The 19,162-nt window shown below is 44.6% G+C and overlaps 1 protein-coding gene across 3 annotated transcripts; it reads left to right on the forward strand.

Moving 5' to 3' along the window:
* The first annotated feature begins 194 nt into the window (after positions 1 to 194).
* On the forward strand, positions 195 to 16,520 carry LOC102114387 (tRNA N(3)-cytidine methyltransferase METTL2-like). 3 transcript variants are annotated; one of them, XR_001332132.2, is made up of 10 exons: positions 195 to 311; positions 1,895 to 1,986; positions 5,760 to 6,121; positions 7,390 to 7,439; positions 8,062 to 8,122; positions 9,301 to 9,440; positions 10,212 to 10,318; positions 10,469 to 10,534; positions 11,825 to 12,089; positions 16,424 to 16,520. XR_001332132.2 is itself a non-coding variant. In XM_088067997.1 (10 exons), exons 2-10 carry the CDS (start codon positions 1,215 to 1,217, stop codon positions 11,974 to 11,976), a joined length of 1,074 nt encoding a protein of 357 aa, XP_087924123.1. In that variant the 5' UTR covers positions 213 to 311; positions 996 to 1,214; the 3' UTR covers positions 11,977 to 13,126. The 3 variants fall into 3 exon arrangements, 2 of the variants coding, with proteins under 2 accessions (XP_005532591.1, XP_087924123.1); XM_088067997.1 differs by lacking the exon at positions 16,424 to 16,520 and adding an exon at positions 996 to 1,258 and having other exon boundaries at positions 213 to 311; positions 11,825 to 13,126; XM_005532534.3 differs by lacking the exon at positions 16,424 to 16,520 and having other exon boundaries at positions 11,825 to 13,126.
* The last annotated feature ends 2,642 nt before the right edge of the window (positions 16,521 to 19,162 follow it).

Raw genomic sequence — 19,162 nt, forward strand, 5'->3', positions numbered from 1 at the left:
GAGCAGGAAGGCCGGACCAGACGAATCCCTGTGGTCCCTTCCAGTCTGTCCCATTCCGGAACTCCCTGAAATGCGGGATAAACTCCACAAAAGGCATTTCCGGGACATTTTCCCGCAGCACCACCCCACGTGACCGCGCCTCCCACGTGGCCACCACCCGCAGTTCTCCTTCGGGTCAGACCGCGCGGCGCCGCTTCCGTTTCCGGCGTGGCCCGGCCCGTCATGGCGGCGCCCAGCGAGGCGCGGGAGCGGCGGCCTTTCGGGAGGCGGCTCCTCACTGACCCCGCCCGGCTTTTCCAGCACAACGCCTGGTGCGTGAGGGCTGCCGCCGTTGCCCGCTCCAGACCCCCGTGAGCAGCCGGGGTGCTGCTACCCTGTGGTGCCGCCCCGCGCCCGGCAGTGGGGTGGGGGTGGCCGGGGCGGGCTCGCCGTCGCCTCTCCGGTTTGCGGTGTCTGTGGCCAAACGCTGTGTAATGGGCCAGCCCCAACCAGCCCCCAACCACTCCGCCTCACGAGGCCCTGACCGCGGTGTCCGCCCTCCTCTCCGGACGGGCCTTGAGAGACCATTAGGGCGCCGAGCGGGCTGAGGGAGCGGTGGATGTAGGGCTGGTGGCCGGACAGCAACTGCAGGCGGGCGGGGACCGACATCCCCGGGCAGGGCACTACCCTATGCGGCCGGTGCTTGGGAGTGCTGGTTCCCGGGGATCCTGAGCGTTCGGGACTGATCCCCAGAGGGTCCTGAGCACTTAGGATGGCTCTCTGTGGGGTTCTGAGCCTTGGGGACTGATCTCCTGGGAGGTCCTGAACCTTTGGGATTGATCCCTAGGGTGTCCTGAGCCTTCAGGACTGATCGACAGGGATTCTCAGCCATTCTCAGCCCCTCCTGAAGCAGTAGCATTCCTCAGGGTCCTGTGGTTGTAGCAATTGTTTTATTGCTGTGGTTAATAAAGGTTAATTACCTGCTGTCAGAAATCTATAACCTGTCATTCCTTCAGTGATGTTGTGCCAGGTGTATGCTTGGAACAGGAACACTTTATTTGGATACAGAAGTTGTTTTAAGTCAGTTAAACACCCGGGTTCTCTAATTTGCTGGGAACTGAAGGTATTTTGCATTTTGCAGGTAAATTGATCCACTCTTTTTTTTGACTTGGTCTCTGGCTGCTATACATTGTTAAGATTTGTGTGTGTCTAATTTGTAATTAAGTAATATTTATATGTGTCAGCCTGTCATTCCTTCTGGGACTATTCTATACAAAAGGTACGTTACAAAAGCATATCTTTAGTTTTCCTGTGGAAATTCTTAGTCTTTTTTTTCACAGACTTAACATTTAAGCCTTTGTTTTGTAAGTTAAAATCAAAAGACTAATTCCTTCTGAGACAAGAACTGCTTCTTGGGCCTTGTAGTCTGCTTATCATTCACTCGTTTTAATGAAAAAAAGCGAAGTGAATCGCTTTAATGACTACATAGCTGTGTATGTGCATTGAAGTTATTAATAATTCTTAATGCTTTAAAGCTTACTGCGTATTTTTCTTATAATTTGATTTAATTTAACAGTTACCTTCCAAATAACCCAAATGCAGTTTTTGTTTTAACTTAAAAAGATGATGTAGTTTTGTGCTGAGTCCCTCATGGTTTTAGCAAGGATCTATTATCTTTAAATTTGACTGAGCATCCAAAATGGGACAGATTTGGGATTCGTTCTGTTTGCAATTCCATGAGTACCTTTAGGACTAGGACCTGTATGTGCTGACTCAGTTGTTGTGCTGGTGCTGGGCTGGAATTTGGGATCACACCTGCACCCCTGTCTATTTGGAGGGCTCTCTAGACCTTTCTCTTTCCCTCTGTCTTTGTCCTACTACGCTTAGCTCTATTTCATCTTGTTTTTCACAACAGGGATAATGTGGAATGGTCAGAAGAGCAGGAAGCCAGTGCCAGGAGTAAAGTTCAAGAGAACAGCTCACAGCTATTGCCGCAAGATAAACAAGGTACTTTCGGAGAGTGTCGTCATTCGAGTAGTGGCTTTGTGCCAGGAATGGAACAGTCTGGCCGGAACCACATCAGAACATCATCAATTCCTCCCCTTCCCCCTTTCCCAGTCACTCAGAAGGCATTAACACGTGCTTGATATGGGAAATTGAGGAGAAGGAACCTTTCTGTCCTTAATTTACCTTTCTGTGACTTTTCAACCTTCACTGGAGTCTCCTCCTGCTTGGGAGGAGTCAGATTAGGTTGAGCTTCTTTGTCATGTTGAGTATGTTAAATACTTGTTAGTGTTTGTTGTCAACAAACCTCTTTGAGTGTAGAGTTGTTACCTCTGCTTATTTCTGCTCTTTAAAGCATAACTGCTAGTAGCCAGTCTCTTTTTGCAGGCTTGCTATGGAGTGAGCCCTGATCCAAGCTGATTTTCTCTTATAAGGGTCTGATAAAGTAGTGTCCATATCTGTCTCTACAGAGTGAACAAACTGCATGAGAACAATTTCATTAGAGAAAGAAAGCTTCCTTTATCTTGATTGTTTATCCTCAGATAGACAGCCAAGAGATTCCAGAGCTTTTATTTGATTTAAAGGATATTTATCAATCCAAAATGCAGAGCTTACCTGTCTCTGAATCAAGCTTAAGGTGCTCAGCTCTGTGGTTAAGTCATGGTTGAAGCTATTCTGAGATGGTTAATAATGCATTTCCTCCACACCTGGTAGAGATAATCTAGTCCCTCAAATGATGGTGAAATGGTTCTTTGGTGTGATAAGAACTTGTCTGATGATGTTCTTGTTATACCCTGCCAAGCTCTAGGGTGGGTCTGCTCCTTTTGTTCAAATTAAATCAAGTGCGTCACCCCTAAGATGATACTGAGCACTACTGGAACTATTGAGACACTTCCATATAGCTTCGAGTGTTCACAATAGCAAATTTAACTACACCAAAGAGTAATCCTCCTAATTTCTTGGACTCCTAGAAGTATCCAGCAGTGTTCCATTGTGATGCCCATTGTGTTGAGTTCATTTTAAAATCTGGTTAGCATTAAAGGGTGCTGTCTGCCATGCTTTGAGAACCTATATACAACAAGGAAATTGTGAAGCAATTCACAATTTGAATTTGAAAAAAAAAAAAAAAAGGCTGTTGGAGCAGTTTGTCAGAGCTCCATGATGTATTTCCCAGATTGAACAATGGAGGCCAGTCAAATGTTGATGGTTGCTATTCACTGGGAAGCATGTGGAGACAATGTGATGTCTGGAAAGTTAGGAAAGCAGCCCAGGCAGATGTGCCTGGAGGGTCTGGTAGTTTGAGAATTAAGATGTCCGGAGAAGAACAAAGGCAGAGTTGTGGTCGTTATGGCTGTATTATTCTGTGGACTTCTTGGGGATGTCAGGATTTATTCTGAAGAAGGAAGGAAGCTCTGTGAGTATGTGGAAGATGTGTCTTCTGGCTGGGAAAAGAAAGAAAGAAGTCCATGTTTCTTGGTTTCCTTTTGAGGCTCCATCATTAGCCCCTGTGCAATTCAGGAGGTCCACAATTCCCTTCTGGTCTTTGTGAACAGTTACTTTTGTTTGTTCTTCTTTTGCAGAGTGAAGGGGTGAGTATGGGCTTGGCTTTGGGGGTGTGCTTACAAAGGTGAGCAGAAACTCAGGAGTCCTTATCAGGAAAGTCTCTGGAGGAATCTGGCTTGCACACCAATGGCACTGTGCACTAATACCCCAAAAAGGGACTGAAATAAGTATGATGTGAACTTTTCTGGCTAGAAGTCTTACTGAAAAATGAACATGGTCATATTATTGCTTAAATCTGTTTCTTGTATGATCTTCGTCAGCCGGCCCTTGATTTTTTGTATTTGTATTGTTACTGATCCTTCATTCAGGGCTTTGAAAGCACCAGGCTCCAAGGTAAATGAGCTTTAAATAAGGCTTCCCCACATGTGGTTTGGAGTGTAACAGCTCTTCAATAGCATTCAACAGAATTTCACACTAATGTAACAAAGGAAGAGCACAATGTCTTGTTCACCAGTGTATTGTAGCAAAAATGTGGGCAATTCAAAAAGGCTGGGCTGGAATTTCGTCCCAGCATCTCAGGTAAGCATTCCACTGCAGTCAGGCTGTCATGGGATTGGTGGAGATAAGCAGGAATCAGGATTTGTGTTTTTGTTAGGTGAAAGAGCGTTGCAGCCCCAGAAGCCTTGCTTGTAAATGTGAGAAAGTTCAGGACAGAGCATGCCAGGGTTTGGATCAACAGCACTTCTTCCAGCATCAGCAGTCATTGACTTCTTCCATGCAAACAGTGAACTGACCTCGCCCTGCTGGCTGTGAGATCATGGCACAAACTTACTGCTTGTGTCTAATACTAGTCATTAAAGTTTCCTTCAGCTTGGGGTCTAAGAACCAGGCTTCTTAAAAGGAGAAAATCCTTGTAGTTGACTTAAAGAGATTATTTTTATATATAGCTCTTTGTGCTGCAGGGATAGATCCTACTAAAAATAGACATATGACTGATTGGTGCTTCTTTGTTAAAGCAATTTTTGTCTATATTTGACTGAGGCTACATATTTTTCCAGGTGTTCTGAGTTCACTTTATTGTCTCACTTTGAAACAGTTTTATGTTCTTCAGGAAGACTGATAAATGAACAGCAGTTCAGCCAATAATGCCCTCCAGTCATTTTTATTCAGTAATGCACTTGTTGCCATGCAAAGATGATTGAGGCATTATTGGTTATTGGAATGCAATTGGAGTTTCTGGCCATGGATGTGAATGTCTCTAGGTGATTCCAAGCATAAAATGCTATGATTAGGTGTTAATTCCCAGGACAGAGAACTTATCACATTGATGAAGTCATAGAAAGTTGCTTAGATTTGCAGCTTCCCATGGAAGAAATAGGTCCCTTAGACTGTACTTGATCTGAAATCTGTGAAAGTGTGTGGAAATAAGTTTGCAGGTGACTCAAATTTCACTTGATTATGGCTTTGTAAGAGCTGTTCCAGCTCCCTGTAATACTCATCTTGCTCCTGGAATGACCCATTTGATGTGAAAGTGCTGCTGCTCAATTTAATTCTGTTCATCTTTAGCCTCTCCACTTTAGCTCTCCACTGGTACTTTAATGCAGTGGTCACAGTTGACTCCCCTCTTTTGTTTTAGTTCATAAATATGTGATGCTCTGACATTCACAGAACTATGGAAAACGAAGTTATCTGGACTGGACTCCAGCAAAACATGGAATTCATGCTGTACTGCTACCTGGAGGGTTGCATAAATTCTAACTGAGCTTCCTGCCAGGCCTGCAGAGTTGACTAATTTTTCTGTTTCTACACCTGAAAATAGGAGCAGTGTGTTGGACAGAAGCTTTCAACTACAGGCAGCTCTCACAAAATTCCTTGGGAGTTGTGCTTGACACTTAATTTGGAGTCACCAGACTCCAAATTAATTGTTCCAGTGAACTGAACAAGTTAGTGTTAGAGATGGAAGTAAAACCTGGATTTCTTCATTCCAGTCTCCTTCAAAGACACTTTTTCTGTTGCCAGCTTCCTTTAAATCCTACCTTGGGACAGAATTTCTTCTTCTCTCTTTTCCCTTTTTAAGTCCTAACAAAGTGACTGTGACATAGGCTGAGTGTTTATGTGGGATTGGGACTTTAAATAAAGGTGGTTTTCAGTCAATCTCACTTGTTACAGCAGGTTGCTGGCAGATATCTGCAGTGATCCCTCACTCTCTGAACTGTTTAAACCCTGAGACCTTCTGATTTGATGCCTGGTGATATTTTTGCTTGTGTTCACAGAGGAATACGAGGTGAATGCTAAGAAATACTGGGATGACTTCTATAAAATCCACGAAAATGGCTTCTTCAAGGACAGGCACTGGCTGTTCACTGAATTTCCTGAGCTGGCAACTAACAGGAGCTCAAGCCAAAATGTAGATTCTGGGAGTGGATTTAGTAACACAGAAGAATCCAACAATGAAGGGCTGAGAAGCTGTGAAAATGGCCATTGCTCATTGGAAACCAGGACAGAGAGTCAGTTAAACCTGATAAAAAGCCCACCTGGGGGCCACACGGAAGAGTTGGCTGCACAGAAAGACAGTGAGCTGAGTCAGAGTGGTGGGGATTACCCAGGATTAGCTGCATCTTACCGTATATTAGAGGTAAGAGGTATAAATCAAAGTCACACATCAAAGCCTCCCTTGTGTCAGTGTGACTGGGACATAAAAATGTGTATCACTGCCAAACAGCAAGGGAGCAGATGATTGCCTTCAGTCAGTAAAATGCAAAAATCAGAGGGTAGTTTAGAGCTGAACTAAATCTGTTTGGATTCCTTTGGTTCAGACTCTGAATTGGCAGAGCACAGGGACCATAAGAAGTTTACAAATTTGAAAGCCAAACTATTGCTATCAGATGTTCAAACAAGCATTTAAAAGTCAGCTTTTGAAGAAGCTGATTCTTCTACTCTGTATAAAGCTTTCCCTTGTCATTTATCTTTTGCATGTTTGTGCTGACTCCTGTTTGCCTTGGGAGTTGTGAAACAAAGCGATGAAGCCAAGAATGTAAAGATGCTCTTTACATTCCTTAGAGCTTAAGGGTTGGTTCCTTAGAGCCCTTATGGTAACAGGGAATCCCAGACTGATACAGGCTTTGTTCCAGAGAAGTTTGTGGAAGTTATAAATATTGGACTGCTGACAGCTGATTGTGACCTTTTGCTCTGCCACCTCTACTTGTTCACTGTAGATATTACTGGATTTGTTTAATACTTAGTATTATATGAAAGTCCTGCCCTTCCAGGGAGGGTTAGTATGAACTGTCCTGATTTTTGAATTTAATCTGACACTTTAAAGATTTCCTCAGACTTTGGTGTTCTCAAAGTGCCTTTCCTATGTCACGTGAGCACTTTAACTAACATCTGTTACTGCAAACCCTCTGTGGTGTTTTCTGCTCAGTCTGTTTCAATTTTACTGATCCTTTAAACATTCCGAGGCAAATTCCCCAAACCCAGTTGTGTGAGCCATCATCTCTTCAAATGGGAACAAGCAGAAAGAAAAGTAAACTTCTCTGTTGCTCTGATTTTCAATGGACTTGAATGTAACTCATCCATGGTCTTTGCCAGTGCTTCAGGGACTCATACTGATTGTTATGCTTGGGTTTCCAGCAAAAACAGCTTTCTAAAGAGTAACAACATATTGCTTGTTTTAAGATTTCGACAAGAACTTGCTTAGTGGTTTCCCACTCATGTAATCCTGTTCCTCAGACCTTAACATGCTCAGATCTTGCAGGGACACTTAAGAATGGTCACTGCCATGCTCAGCTTTACTCATGTGTTGCTCTTTGTTCCTTGGCTGTAGAGAGATGATTGAAAATAATTTGCATGGACATGCTGAAGGAATTATTTTCACTGTATAACTCTGCTTTGTTTTTGCAGGTTGGCTGTGGGGCTGGGAATACAGTCTTCCCAATTTTACAAACCAACAAGTAAGTAGTGACAAGACAAGAAGAAATTGTTTCCCACTGCCAGAGGGCAGGGATAAGTGGGATATTGGGAAGGAATTGTTCCTTGTGAGGGTGGGGAGGTCCTGGCATGGGTTGCCCAGAAAAGCTGTGTCTGCCCCATTCCTGGAAGTGTCCGAGGTCAGATTAGACAGGGCTTGAAGCACCTTGGTCTAGTGGAAGGTGTCCCTGCCCATGCTAGGGGTGGGACTGGATGATCTTTAATGTTCCTCCCAACGCAAACCATTCTGGGATTCTTTGAAGTAATTCTCAGTAGGCTTTTATCTGCATCAAATACCAGCTTCTGTAAAAACAATTGGAAAAATTTTCCCTGTCTTCCTAGTTTAGACAATCTCAGAGAAAAGCCAAAAGCAAATGGTATCATCTGCAATTTTAGGTTATTGTATTTTGAGCTTGGAAGCCCTTGGTTTTAGATACAGAAAGAAAAGGAAGCAGTCAGTTCCGCATGAGAATAATGGGCATAAAGGAGCAATGGAATCCACCAGATTTTGCACAGAAACTAAAGCCCAGAATTTCTGGGCTTTGTGCATTTGAAACACTCCTTAATTCCTCTGTATAAATTACGAGTTTCTTTCATTTATTGCAGTGACCCAGGCCTTTTTGTTTATTGCTGTGATTTTTCTACAACAGCTGTGCATCTTGTCCAGGTAATCTCAGTGATGACTCATGAAAATGTGGGAAGTATCGGAGTCTAATTGCCCATTAACACAAATATATCCCAGCTGCCAGTGGCTCTCTGGCTGTGCTGGCAGCTTTCTGGTTTTAGGCAGCCCTGGTGCTGACCCTTGCATTGGGAAATCTGAAAAATGAGCCATCAAAGATTGTAGAAACTCGGGAAGTAAAAGTTCCCTATGTCACATAATGATGTCACATTGGCAGCAAACAAGTCAGCCAGCTTTTCTTCCCCTGTGGTTGGCAGTCCTTTTCTCAATACAGTGTTCTTTTAGCTGAGTAACTAGAAAACAAACACGAAACTTGGACACATTCAGGCTATTTTTTAACAGGAATTGAAGCTGGTTTTGGTTTGTGTGTCTTACTGTCACCACAGTTCTGGGAACATGGTCTGATTGCTTCTGCGCAGGCAGCTGAGGAAAGATCATGTTTGTGGAGCAGGAGGCTGGGATTTAGTCAAAGGACAAATATCACTAATAAATTTCAGGTCAAGACAGAACTGAGAATATATGAAGTATCAAATGCAATCAGTCACTTCCTGAGATGAGAGGGGAGCATAGCACCAGAGTCAGCATCCATTTCCTCCTCTGGATGTGACACAAACATTGTTTGTAGAGCTGCAGCTTCTAGAAGAATATGCAACTTCTAAAATACATCTATATCTGATTTTTACGACTGTAACTTTAGGCAACCAAGTTTGATTTTTGGGGTATAGGGAATACCTGCTTGTAGGTGAAATGAATATTGATTTCAGTGTTGCAGAAAGGTGGCCTGACACTCTCACTTATGTAAAGGTTTCCAATTCATTAGTATAAATGTCTCACTTCTTACCACTGTTAGTGGAAATTCTGACCTCAGGATTGCGGTATCAGTTTGGTGGGTTTTTTCAGTGCTGATTGTCTGATTGTAACAAGACCAAAGCTCCTTGTAAATCTCCCATAAATATTTTTTCACATTTCACACATGTTCCTTGCCTGACCAAGGAATATACCTGACACGGAAGTCCAATGAGGCTGAAACAGATTTCTGGACACACCTCTTCATAATGCAATAGTTAAAATACGCCTTATAATATTAATAATACATATAGTCCAGCTAATACTGAGATCAGGGTCTGCTATTAATGTTCTTAATTTCTTTCCCTCAAATACAGAACAATGCAGAATATGATGCTTCTCGCTGTTTTGCATTTGTCCATGACCTGTGCAATGACCAAAGTCCCTTCCCAATGCCAGAAGAGAGTCTTGACATTGTTATTCTTATCTTTGTCCTCTCAGCAATTCTCCCAGAGAAGTAAGTTTTAATAATTACTTCTGATTGCAGAAGATAACTCTTCTACAACTGGAGTTCTCTAGTAATCTCCAGTCAAGGAAAATCAAAGTTTGTTCTGTTTGTGGTCCAGTTTTCCATGAAGCCTTAGGAAATTAAATTTGCAGGTATTTGCTTTTGCTGTTGTAACCAATTTTGGCAGAGGACAGGATGATTTTAAGTGGCTGCAGGTGATCGTTGCTGTAGTCACTGTCCTGAGCCCCAGCCACACTGAGCACTCACTTTGGAAAGTATTCTGCTGGATTTTCAGGCTCGGAGGGTAGATGAATTTCTCACATGGGAGGTGGCAAGAAAGAAGGGTTCAGGTTCATAAAAAAGGTAAGGAAAGTGCTGTGGTCTTAGTGTGATAGTTGTTACAACCTACGCTAGTCTCTTTTTTTGTTCCTTTTAGTTTTACTTCACAACACTTACTTCACAACACTTCTCCTCAAGTTCACTTATTACTTGTTTTACAGAAACCAGTGGAGATTGTTTTGTAATTAGTAAGAGAGAGCAGTTAATCCCTGCTCTGGCAGGATGTTATCCTTGTAGAAAAAAAACCAAAATTGGGGAATGTCAAAAAATAGAGGCCGAATAAAATCAACCCAGCTGACTCTGGGAGAGCTCAGAATGCTGCGGACTTTGGATAGCTCTTTATGTGAAGTTGGAACATGCAAAACTTTATTTCATCTTTTTGGAAGGAGCCAAGCATGATTTTGCAGTGTGTTGAGAGCTCCTGGTTTGTTCTTCTTTCAGGATGCAGTGCATTGTGACCAGACTGAGTCGTCTTCTGAAACCAGGGGGAATGATCTTGTTACGAGATTACGGTCGTTATGATCTCGCCCAACTTCGATTTAAGAAAGGTATTTCCATTCCCCTGGGAACTCCTGCCCCATCACTAGTAGATTCTGCAGCTCGTGAATTCCCCAAAGCACTGTGTGTACTGTTGTTGGATGGCAATTGTTGATTTTTAATTGATCACTGGTAATTGTTCACATCCATCTTGCCCCTAGGTCAATGTCTGTCTGATAACTTCTATGTGAGAGGTGATGGCACTAGAGTCTACTTCTTCACACAAGGTAGGGGGCCAGAAACATGCCTCTGAGCATTGAAAAACATCCTTCTGATTCTCCTTACCACTTCTTGTCCCTGTGCCCTCCAGTTTGGCCACTAGATCTCTCCAGCCTCTTAACTGGAGCATTGTGAAATGTTAAGTGATTCCCAATTAAACAGTGACCTGGGCTTGTCAGCTCCTGATGCAAGCATGGCCTGGTCAATTCCTTAGTGGAAAATATTTTAAGAGGAAGACTGGTGTGGTTGCCACCCTGGGAGGGGTGGGACTGGGGGAGCCATCCTTGTATATTGGATGCAGATGATGGAGGGGGATGGATACCACTTAGCAGAACTTCACTTAATTTTCCTGCTCTCCGATAAGGAAATCAGAAGGGTGTGGTTCAACATGGAGCTAAGGCAGCCCCTCCAGTTCTGCTGCTGCTTGGTGTTAGCAGCAGTTGTTATTCTCCCAGTTTATCACCAGCTGCGTCTCCAATCCCTCCACTGCAGACCCCTGTGCAAAGTCAGTTCTAGAGCAGTGGCACAACTGAACTGTTCCCCACTGCATGAGTCTTGTTTGGCACAACAAAATTAGTGTTTAACGCGTGTTTGGCAAACACCTCACAATGGAAGGCATCTGATAAAAGAGCACAAGCTGAGACCTGTCAGACTTTTCCTACTTAAACTACAGACAAACCATATGCTCTGGGAGTAAGCTCTGCTGCTCAGCAAGACTGGGGCACTGTGAGACTTACTTGCTTGGTCAGGAATATCTGCCAATGGAATTGCTGAAGCCTTGAGGGCTCTTAGAACTTTAATTGGGCCCCAACAGGGTGTGGGTTTTTAAGGATTTTTTTTTTTCCAAATTTAACCTTAATGAATCCCATTCTCCTCCAGTCTAGGCACCACAGATCTTACTGCCACTATTTAAAAGCATAGGTCTGATCCTGGTCTTTGCTCTTGCAGACTCTGAAATTCCTCTGGGCAGGGGGGAAGGAATGGCTCTGTCCCAGCTTGCCAGAAGATGCCCCTTAATTGGTTACTAGAAGCAGTACCCATATTTGAAACTGCTCCTGTTTTCTTTGTCAAGTGTCTGTAGTTCTAGATGAACTCCAAATAATTCTTTCCTTTGCTAGAAGGAAAACTTGAAACACTCCCCTAGTAAAGTAGTTAAGTCTTGTTTGTTCATTTCCCTGCTAGGGTGAGACTGTGGGTTTCCTCTGGCCCATCTTTCAGCTTAGCTTAGCCTTCAGTGTGAGCAGGTATCAGTTAAAGAAAAGCTATGGTCTCCTCAGTCTCCTTCTCTCTGCTTCCAGATGAATTAGATCATCTGTTCACCACAGCTGGACTGGAGAAAATCCAGAATCTGGTTGATCGGCGATTGCAAGTGAACCGTGGGAAACAGATGACGATGTATCGGGTGTGGATCCAGTGCAAGTACTGCAAACCCACTACCCTTCAGCCATGAGGCATGTGGACTTCGTGCTGGAGCCTCTTCATCTCCTCCTGGTGACATTTGTGTGATGCAGTTCTGCACAACCAGGACCTCAGTGCCTTGTACCATGCCTGGCATCACTTCAAGTGAGTTTTGCTAAGGATGAATGCCCTGAGAGTAGAGCAAGCTGTATTTTAGATATCATAGAATCACAGAATATACTGAGTTGGGAAGGACCCATGAAGATCAAGTTCAACTCCTGGCCCTGCACAGGACACAATCCCACCCCATGCCTGAAAACATTGTCTAAACACTCCTTGAATTCTGCAAGTCTTGGGGCCGTGACCATTCCATAAAGAGCCTGTTCAGTGCCCAACCACCCTTTGTGGGAAGAGCCTTTTCCTGGTTTCCAGCCTAGCCATCCCTGGACACAGCTCCAGACATTTCCTCAAGTCCTATCCCTGGTCAGGAGGGTGAAGAGATTGGTTCCTGCCCCTCTGCTGTCCCTCAGGAGGATGTTGAAGTTCCCAGTGAGGTCTGACCTCAGTCTCCTGCAGCTGAACAGACCAAGTGCCCTCAGCCACTGCTCATACGGCTTCCCCTCAAGGCTCTTCACTATTCTCATAGCCCTTCTCTAGTGGCTTAATGTATTTTTTTATATTGTGATGCCCAAAACTGCCCCTAGCACTTGAGGTGAGGTTGTCCCAAAACAGAGCAGGACAATCCCCTGCCTGACCAGGAATGCTTTACCTAATGCCCTCAGAACACAGATGTCCCTCCTGGCTGCCAGAGCACTACTGACTCATGTTCAACTTGCCATGGACCAGGACTCCTGAGCCCCTTCCTGCAGCTGCTCTCCAGCCTTATTCCCCAGTCCATCCACACATCCAGGGTTGCCCTTTCCAACATGCAGAATCCAGCACTTTTCCTTGTTGAACTTCCCATGATTGGTGATTGCCCACTTCTCTAATTAGTCAAGGTCTCTCTGAAGGCCCTATCTGCCCCTGAGAGACTTGACAGCTCCTCCCAGTTTAGTGCAGACAGCAAACTTACTTAGTATTCCTTCAAGTCCTGCATCCAGGTCATTAATGTGGATGTTGAAGAGCACAGTCTTGAAGGGAGCCCTGCAAATGTCATGCTACTGGTCTGAGTTTTTTTAAAAAAAATTGTGGTTTTAACATAAGAGATGGTCATGGTGTCTTACAGCAGCTGAGCAAGTTGAGTAGCAACTTGCTCATACTCTGGATTTCCACATGAAACAGGAGAGCTCTGACCTCTGTCTTGTATGCTCGTCTCTTGTCTGAACAAACATACAAAGGATAAATCTGCTCTTCTCTGCAACTGCTCACTCATGCGAATCCCTTGGCCAGCTTATCTTGTGCAGCTATTTCCTAGTCATTCAGGTGTGTGCCAGTCCATGAGTTAAAATACATTGATCTGAGGGCAGGAACTGAGTCTCTCTGTACCAGCTTTCCCTGCATGCCTCAAGGTGTGGAGATAACCTGTGGAGAAAGCAAAGGATGCTGCTCTGCCCTCACTGTCCACAGGGATGTCCTCCCAGGGAGCCAGCACACAATAGCTCAGGTGCTATAAATTCCTCTCAGGCATAGTTCAGGTTTTCAAACATTTGGTGCTGATGCCAGTTTCGGGGCACCTTCAGAGTGCAGCAGATCAGAAGTAGCTAACAGGACCAAGCTTTATAAATAATTGCCTGCTTTTTCTACTGGCTGCAGGTCCTGGGTAACAAACTGCCCTGTCATGGTGATGTGCTTAACCCAAGCAGATGAATACTTTCTTTGATCTGAAATCTGCAGGATGTTTAATTTTTGCACTCTGATTTAATTTCTTAGAGGAAGCAAACACTGGGTTTCAGAAGGTATTTCTGTGTCTTTGACAGCAAATACCTTTTATCTCAGCTTGTTCTGTTACTTTTAGGGTGTGGTATGACAATTATTAGAATAAGTTTCATGCTTTTCAGTGGGGGTTTGATTCATATAAATCAGGCTTGCAAAAGCCTCATGCGCTTGTGTGAGCCTGGGCCACCATTAGGGAACTACTGTTTTCTGCTCCTGTTTCAAGTCTCACTAGTGCCTGCCCTTTAGTTGAAGAAGGAAAAAGCCTTGTCTGGTATTTCTTGCATTATTTTAGTTCATGAAGCATCAAGATGTGTTGTGTGTGTCATGCTGGCTGAAGTGCAATTCCCCTGTATTTTGTTAGCTGGACACTCACTGGAGTTTGACATTGTCACCTCTAGAGCCACATAGGTTATGAAATAACTGCTATCTTGAACTAGAGGAGAGAGGGTGTGCTAGTTTGAAAGCAAACCAATGGGAGATCCCAGGTCAGACTTACAATTTAGCAGGAAAATTAAAGGCAGAAAACACTGGCTTAATCTGACTGAGTCAGGATACAACCTGACACCCTGCTGGTCAGGGTGGTGGTAGCAGTTCGTTTAAACTGCAGTCCTCTTGAAGTGATAGATGTGGTTCTGTTGAAGCAGTGATCCTGTAGAAGGGTCTGGTCTTCCTCTGAAGGTTCCGTGGTGGTTATGGAGCTCTTGTCCTCTGGCAATCCAGTAGGTAAGGGCTGACTGTGGCGTTCCAAACTTCAGATTATATCCAGGCAGGAATGGTCCGCCCCTGGGCGGAGCATTTCACAATGGGATGATGTAATTTTATGAGTCATGCAGTCAGGCCTTGATGGCTCATTAGCAGAGAGATATACCCTAGAGGGAGTTACTAGGAATGTCATGGAAGATATAAAGAACACTGTCCCACCTGGTTTTAACTGCTTATAAAGATGGTGATAGAATAAATGCTTTTGGTTGCATCCTACACTGTAACCCAAGAGAAGGGGTAAAAAGCTGAGGAAATATCACTGCTGGTTTTGGAAAGCCTGCAGGAGCCTTGGAGAGATGGACCAGGAACACCCTGATTTGGGAAGCCTTGGAAGGGACTGGGCAGTACTTCCTACTGGGCATGATGAATTCCTAATTTCCGTGTCACTGTGTCATCCTGCAGGTATTGCTTTGTCTGCTACCTGAAGGCTTCTGGGTCAGGGCATTTCAGCCCTCCCTGGGAAAGGTAACCCAGGGAATCCATTCAGTCTGCACAGGCTGCAGTGCAGGGGCAATGGAAATGTGCCACTGCTTTTTTGTATATCTCTTTCTTTTAAATAATGTTGAATCAAATCAAATTATTTCGGGGGGGGGGAGAGCAGGAATCAAATAACTGGAAAGAGAATTCTTGTTGTTTGTAGTGTATTTTCTAAAGGGCCAAGAACCTTTCCAGCATCTACAGATGTAACAGGAGGAGGTAAAACTTGTCTCTTCTGAGGCACATTTGGCTTCTGCTGAGCACAAGTCCGACCCACCCCAGAAGTTCTGCAGTCGCTGCTGTGTTTTCATACTAAACCTACAAAATCTGGTTTCCTGGCAGGGCTGAGGAAGCTCTAGGTAAACCACAGCTCAAGTCCTCTGGTAGCAGGTGAGCAAGCTGAAGTCTTCCCAGCCTCTCCAGGCATGGAATCAGGCAAAAAGCCCTGTGAGCACTGGACCGCACATGACTCATGTAACCACCTCAGTGACAGACCTCCTGTGTGTTACTGGGGCCTCAGGCAGGTCCCTGGGGTCCATTCCCTCTTAGTTCCTGAAGGAAAACCTCCTCCCAGGATAGGTTTATCTCCCTGCAAGAAATATTATTGGGGTACACAATCAGCATCATCAGTGTAAATTACAGTAATTTGAAAAATGCCTTTTTAATTATCCAAAGTCTTGTAAGCAGTGCAGGAAAATATGTTTTTAATTATAAACATGATTTATGTAAAGTTGATGGACTCCCCTTTAAATTCATACTCCCAAATGGGAGAAAATGAAGGCTTACTTGTTTGTACTTTCAAGGCTATATCCCAGTTGCCTGGTTTTAACTTGGGCTTCAAGTAAAAGCTTGCAGCCCTGTGAGCCTGGAGCCATTGAAGTGGCTTTTTGCCTTTCTTAATGCTCTTAGTTCTGCTGAAGTATTTAAGCAGTCACGCAGGAGGGCCCATGCTGGGCAGACATGCTTTTGTTTTGTATCCCCTTCGTGGTGTTGAGAAAGCAACAAGTTAATGGCCTTGAACTGAACCAGGCCTCCTACAGACAGATACTGTTTTGAGCTTCCTTAACTAATCACTGCCAGCTCCTGTTCTCTCAGAAGCTCTGGGTCTCCTGTCACTCCAGGCCTTGCCTCCCACACAGCTCTGCTCAGGTACCTTGGTCCTGACTTGCAGCAGTTCCTGCCATTCCCACCTTGGGCCTGCGGAGCAGGCTGGGTTGCTCAAGCTTTCCAGCATGTTCAAAGGAAATCTCCAAATTGGCTTTTACCATGCTGAAAAGACAAGTGCTGTTAGTGTTTTGGGGTTTTTTTCTCCCCTCTTCCTTCTTAGCACAGTGATGTTAACTCTAAAGCCTTTCTGAGTGTTTCTGCTCTGGTTTTCTTCCCAGCATTCCAAGTCTTGTGGTCTCTGGCTTATGGGCAATGCCAGCGTGGCCTGATGAACCTCCCAAGCAGAAGGGATGATTTCATAGTTCTTCACATGCACTGCCCCAGCGATCTTGGAGCCAGTCATTGTTACACTTTGGAAAATCTGGTCCTGGCTCTTGCCAGAAGATGGTGGATTTCCTTGGAGATTCATAGAATGTTTTGGCTGGAAGGGAACTTTATCATCACCTATTGTGACCCCTCACATAATCCTTTCATGTAGGGATGGTGCCATCAAGCCTGTGACTTGGATTTGGACTTGGAGCTAGTCCTTCAGAAAGGACTTTGATCCAGCCAGGATTTGCCTCCCCAGGTACATCATTCTTCTCAGAGTGTTGCGGTTTCACAGATAGGCTATGAATTGGGAGGCAGGAGGGAGCAGGGGAGGTGATGTGAGCAAGGGGCTGGGGGGTATTTCTGATGCTGTCACTTCAAAATTAAGTAAATTGTAAATTCCACTGCAAATTGGAGCTTTCACAGGATCTTCCTGACAGCACAGCAAAGTGAGAACAGCAGTCATCCATAGTGATTTGGATTGTTACAACAGTGGTCATCAAATTCTTTTGACCAATGGCATGTGAGATCAGACACAATTATCTTCTCTCCCAAATAATTCTGCTCTGCCTTTGGGTATGGCACCACCATTTCTAACCTGCAGTGAGTTCTAGAGCTCTAGGATTAATGAGACCTGATTATTTTCAATAGAAGAGAGGTGTGAGCAGAGGGAACCTCCCTGTACACACACCAGCAGCTTTTGGCACTGCGTCATAATGAAAACTGGAAGAGCTTCTTGCTGTCATTGGCATTGGGATGAGCCCTAGCTTGTCCCCACTGGGTTGCCTACAGGAATTGCTGACCCAAACTGAACTTAACTGTTTTTCCTGAGCACTACTGAAAGATGCACAGGTTTTACTGCCTAGAAGTGAGGATGGGGCTGCAGGGATCAAGTTATGAGGTTTGGGGACCATCCTTCCATCTCTGTAAACACAGATAAAGGGAAACTGAGTCATGCAGTTTTTGTTCTGATCAGTCAGCAGGATCTGATATCTCAGTCAGAGAAGTGCCAACGTTTTTGGTTTGTTGCCATATTGGGGAAAATAAGTCCATGAGGGAGAATGCCACAATCAGGACCATTTTTGCTGTTGTAAATATTTCTTTTCCTTGATGGGGGTGCCTGGCACCCATCCTTGTGTGTAGATAATAGCTTCAACAGAAGTTCTGATTTTAACTGTGTTTCAGGGCAAGATAGAAATTACCAGAAAAATGAGGATTAGGAGGATTTTTTTTGAAGGCCCTCCTGCAAAGTGAGGTGCTCTGGACGAAAATGAGTTGTTAGCTCTGTGCTTAACCAGCAAAGCTCTGGAGTTCATGCTTTTAGCTCTCACTGAAGGCAGTAACTGCCTGTATGTAACTGCCTGGCTGAATGGGAGCTTGTGTTGCTTAAAAAGTGGGACACATTGCAGGAAATTACCTTTGGAGGCAGGAGTGCTAATCTGAACTAAATAGGATCCAGCAGGAGTCAGAAGAGCATGAGCCAGGCCTGGACAGTTGGCTGGAATACAGGCAGGGAAAGGCAAGGGAATCTGAGTCATGTGTGCCTCTGCTTTTCCCTCTTGCCCAGGGATTGTATGGCATGGCAGTTGTCATGCCAGTGAAGGTTGTTATTCTTGGTCTTTGACCTGCAGTGGGATGAGCAGGAAATGGCAGCAGTTGGAAAGCAGTGATGGCAAAGCTCACTGGCACCTGCCAGCAACTCCCAGCCTGTTGGTTGTTTCCAGGAAAGAAGAAAATCCTGGTGAGATTTGGGCCCTGCTGTCCTAAACTGTGCTCTCTGTTGTTAACCCCAAAAACCCCTCACTGCAAGCACCAGCATAGCATGGGAACAGCATCCTGATTTTGGGGTGGAGTGTGACTGCTGTATTCAGGTTGTGTTTGCTGTCCAAAGGACCCTTGTAGCTCTTGCAATTTCATGCTGTGTGGAAGTTAGGGAGTTCCAGGGGACTGCCAAATCTTTGGAATATGAAATATACATTCAGCTCTTGTGAAGCAGGAAGCTGCTGTTGGCAGTCCCTGGTTGCAGGGGTCAGGCCAACACCTCTGTGCTGTATGTTGACCACAAGGGGGTCTGCTCAGGTGTAAGGAGAGAGGTACCACCCTTCCGCAGGGTCACTGGGTGTGGCTTTCCTAATTTGGAGATTAAATTGCCTGATCTCCCTTCAGACTCCTTCATCCCTGGGACCAGACTCAAGGCATGCTGCATATCCCCCTCACCTGGGGAGCAGTACCTGGGCAGGGCAACTTCACTGCAATCTGTAATTACACAGCCACATGGCTTTTTCCCCATTCGCTGCCAGTGGTGGATGTGAAGAGGTCAATGGAGGTTACACAGAAAACTAAATCTGGCTTTTCCACAACTGAAGGTGACTTCTTCCCTACTGAGATGAGCCTTGTTAGGAAGGTTGGAATGTATTTGCAGACACTCACAAAGAGGCTGAATATACTTAGAAAAAAGTGTGTGCAGTAGCTCTGGCTTTATAATAAGATGTTGATTTAATTTTCCTCTTACTCAAATCTCAGAGCAGTTTATCTAATTAAGGCTTTCCAAAGCCTGTAAGGTAGAGTGTTATTATATGTAACAACTGAGGCACGAAATCAGACCGGCAGGGAATCTGAATTGTTTATTCAAAGAAACAAGCTGGTTT

This window comes from Pseudopodoces humilis, chromosome 29 (genome assembly GCF_049639895.1).
Source record: "Pseudopodoces humilis isolate 2021_Gansu_Grassland_sample_001 chromosome 29, ASM4963989v1, whole genome shotgun sequence".
Lineage (NCBI taxonomy): Eukaryota > Metazoa > Chordata > Aves > Passeriformes > Paridae > Pseudopodoces > Pseudopodoces humilis.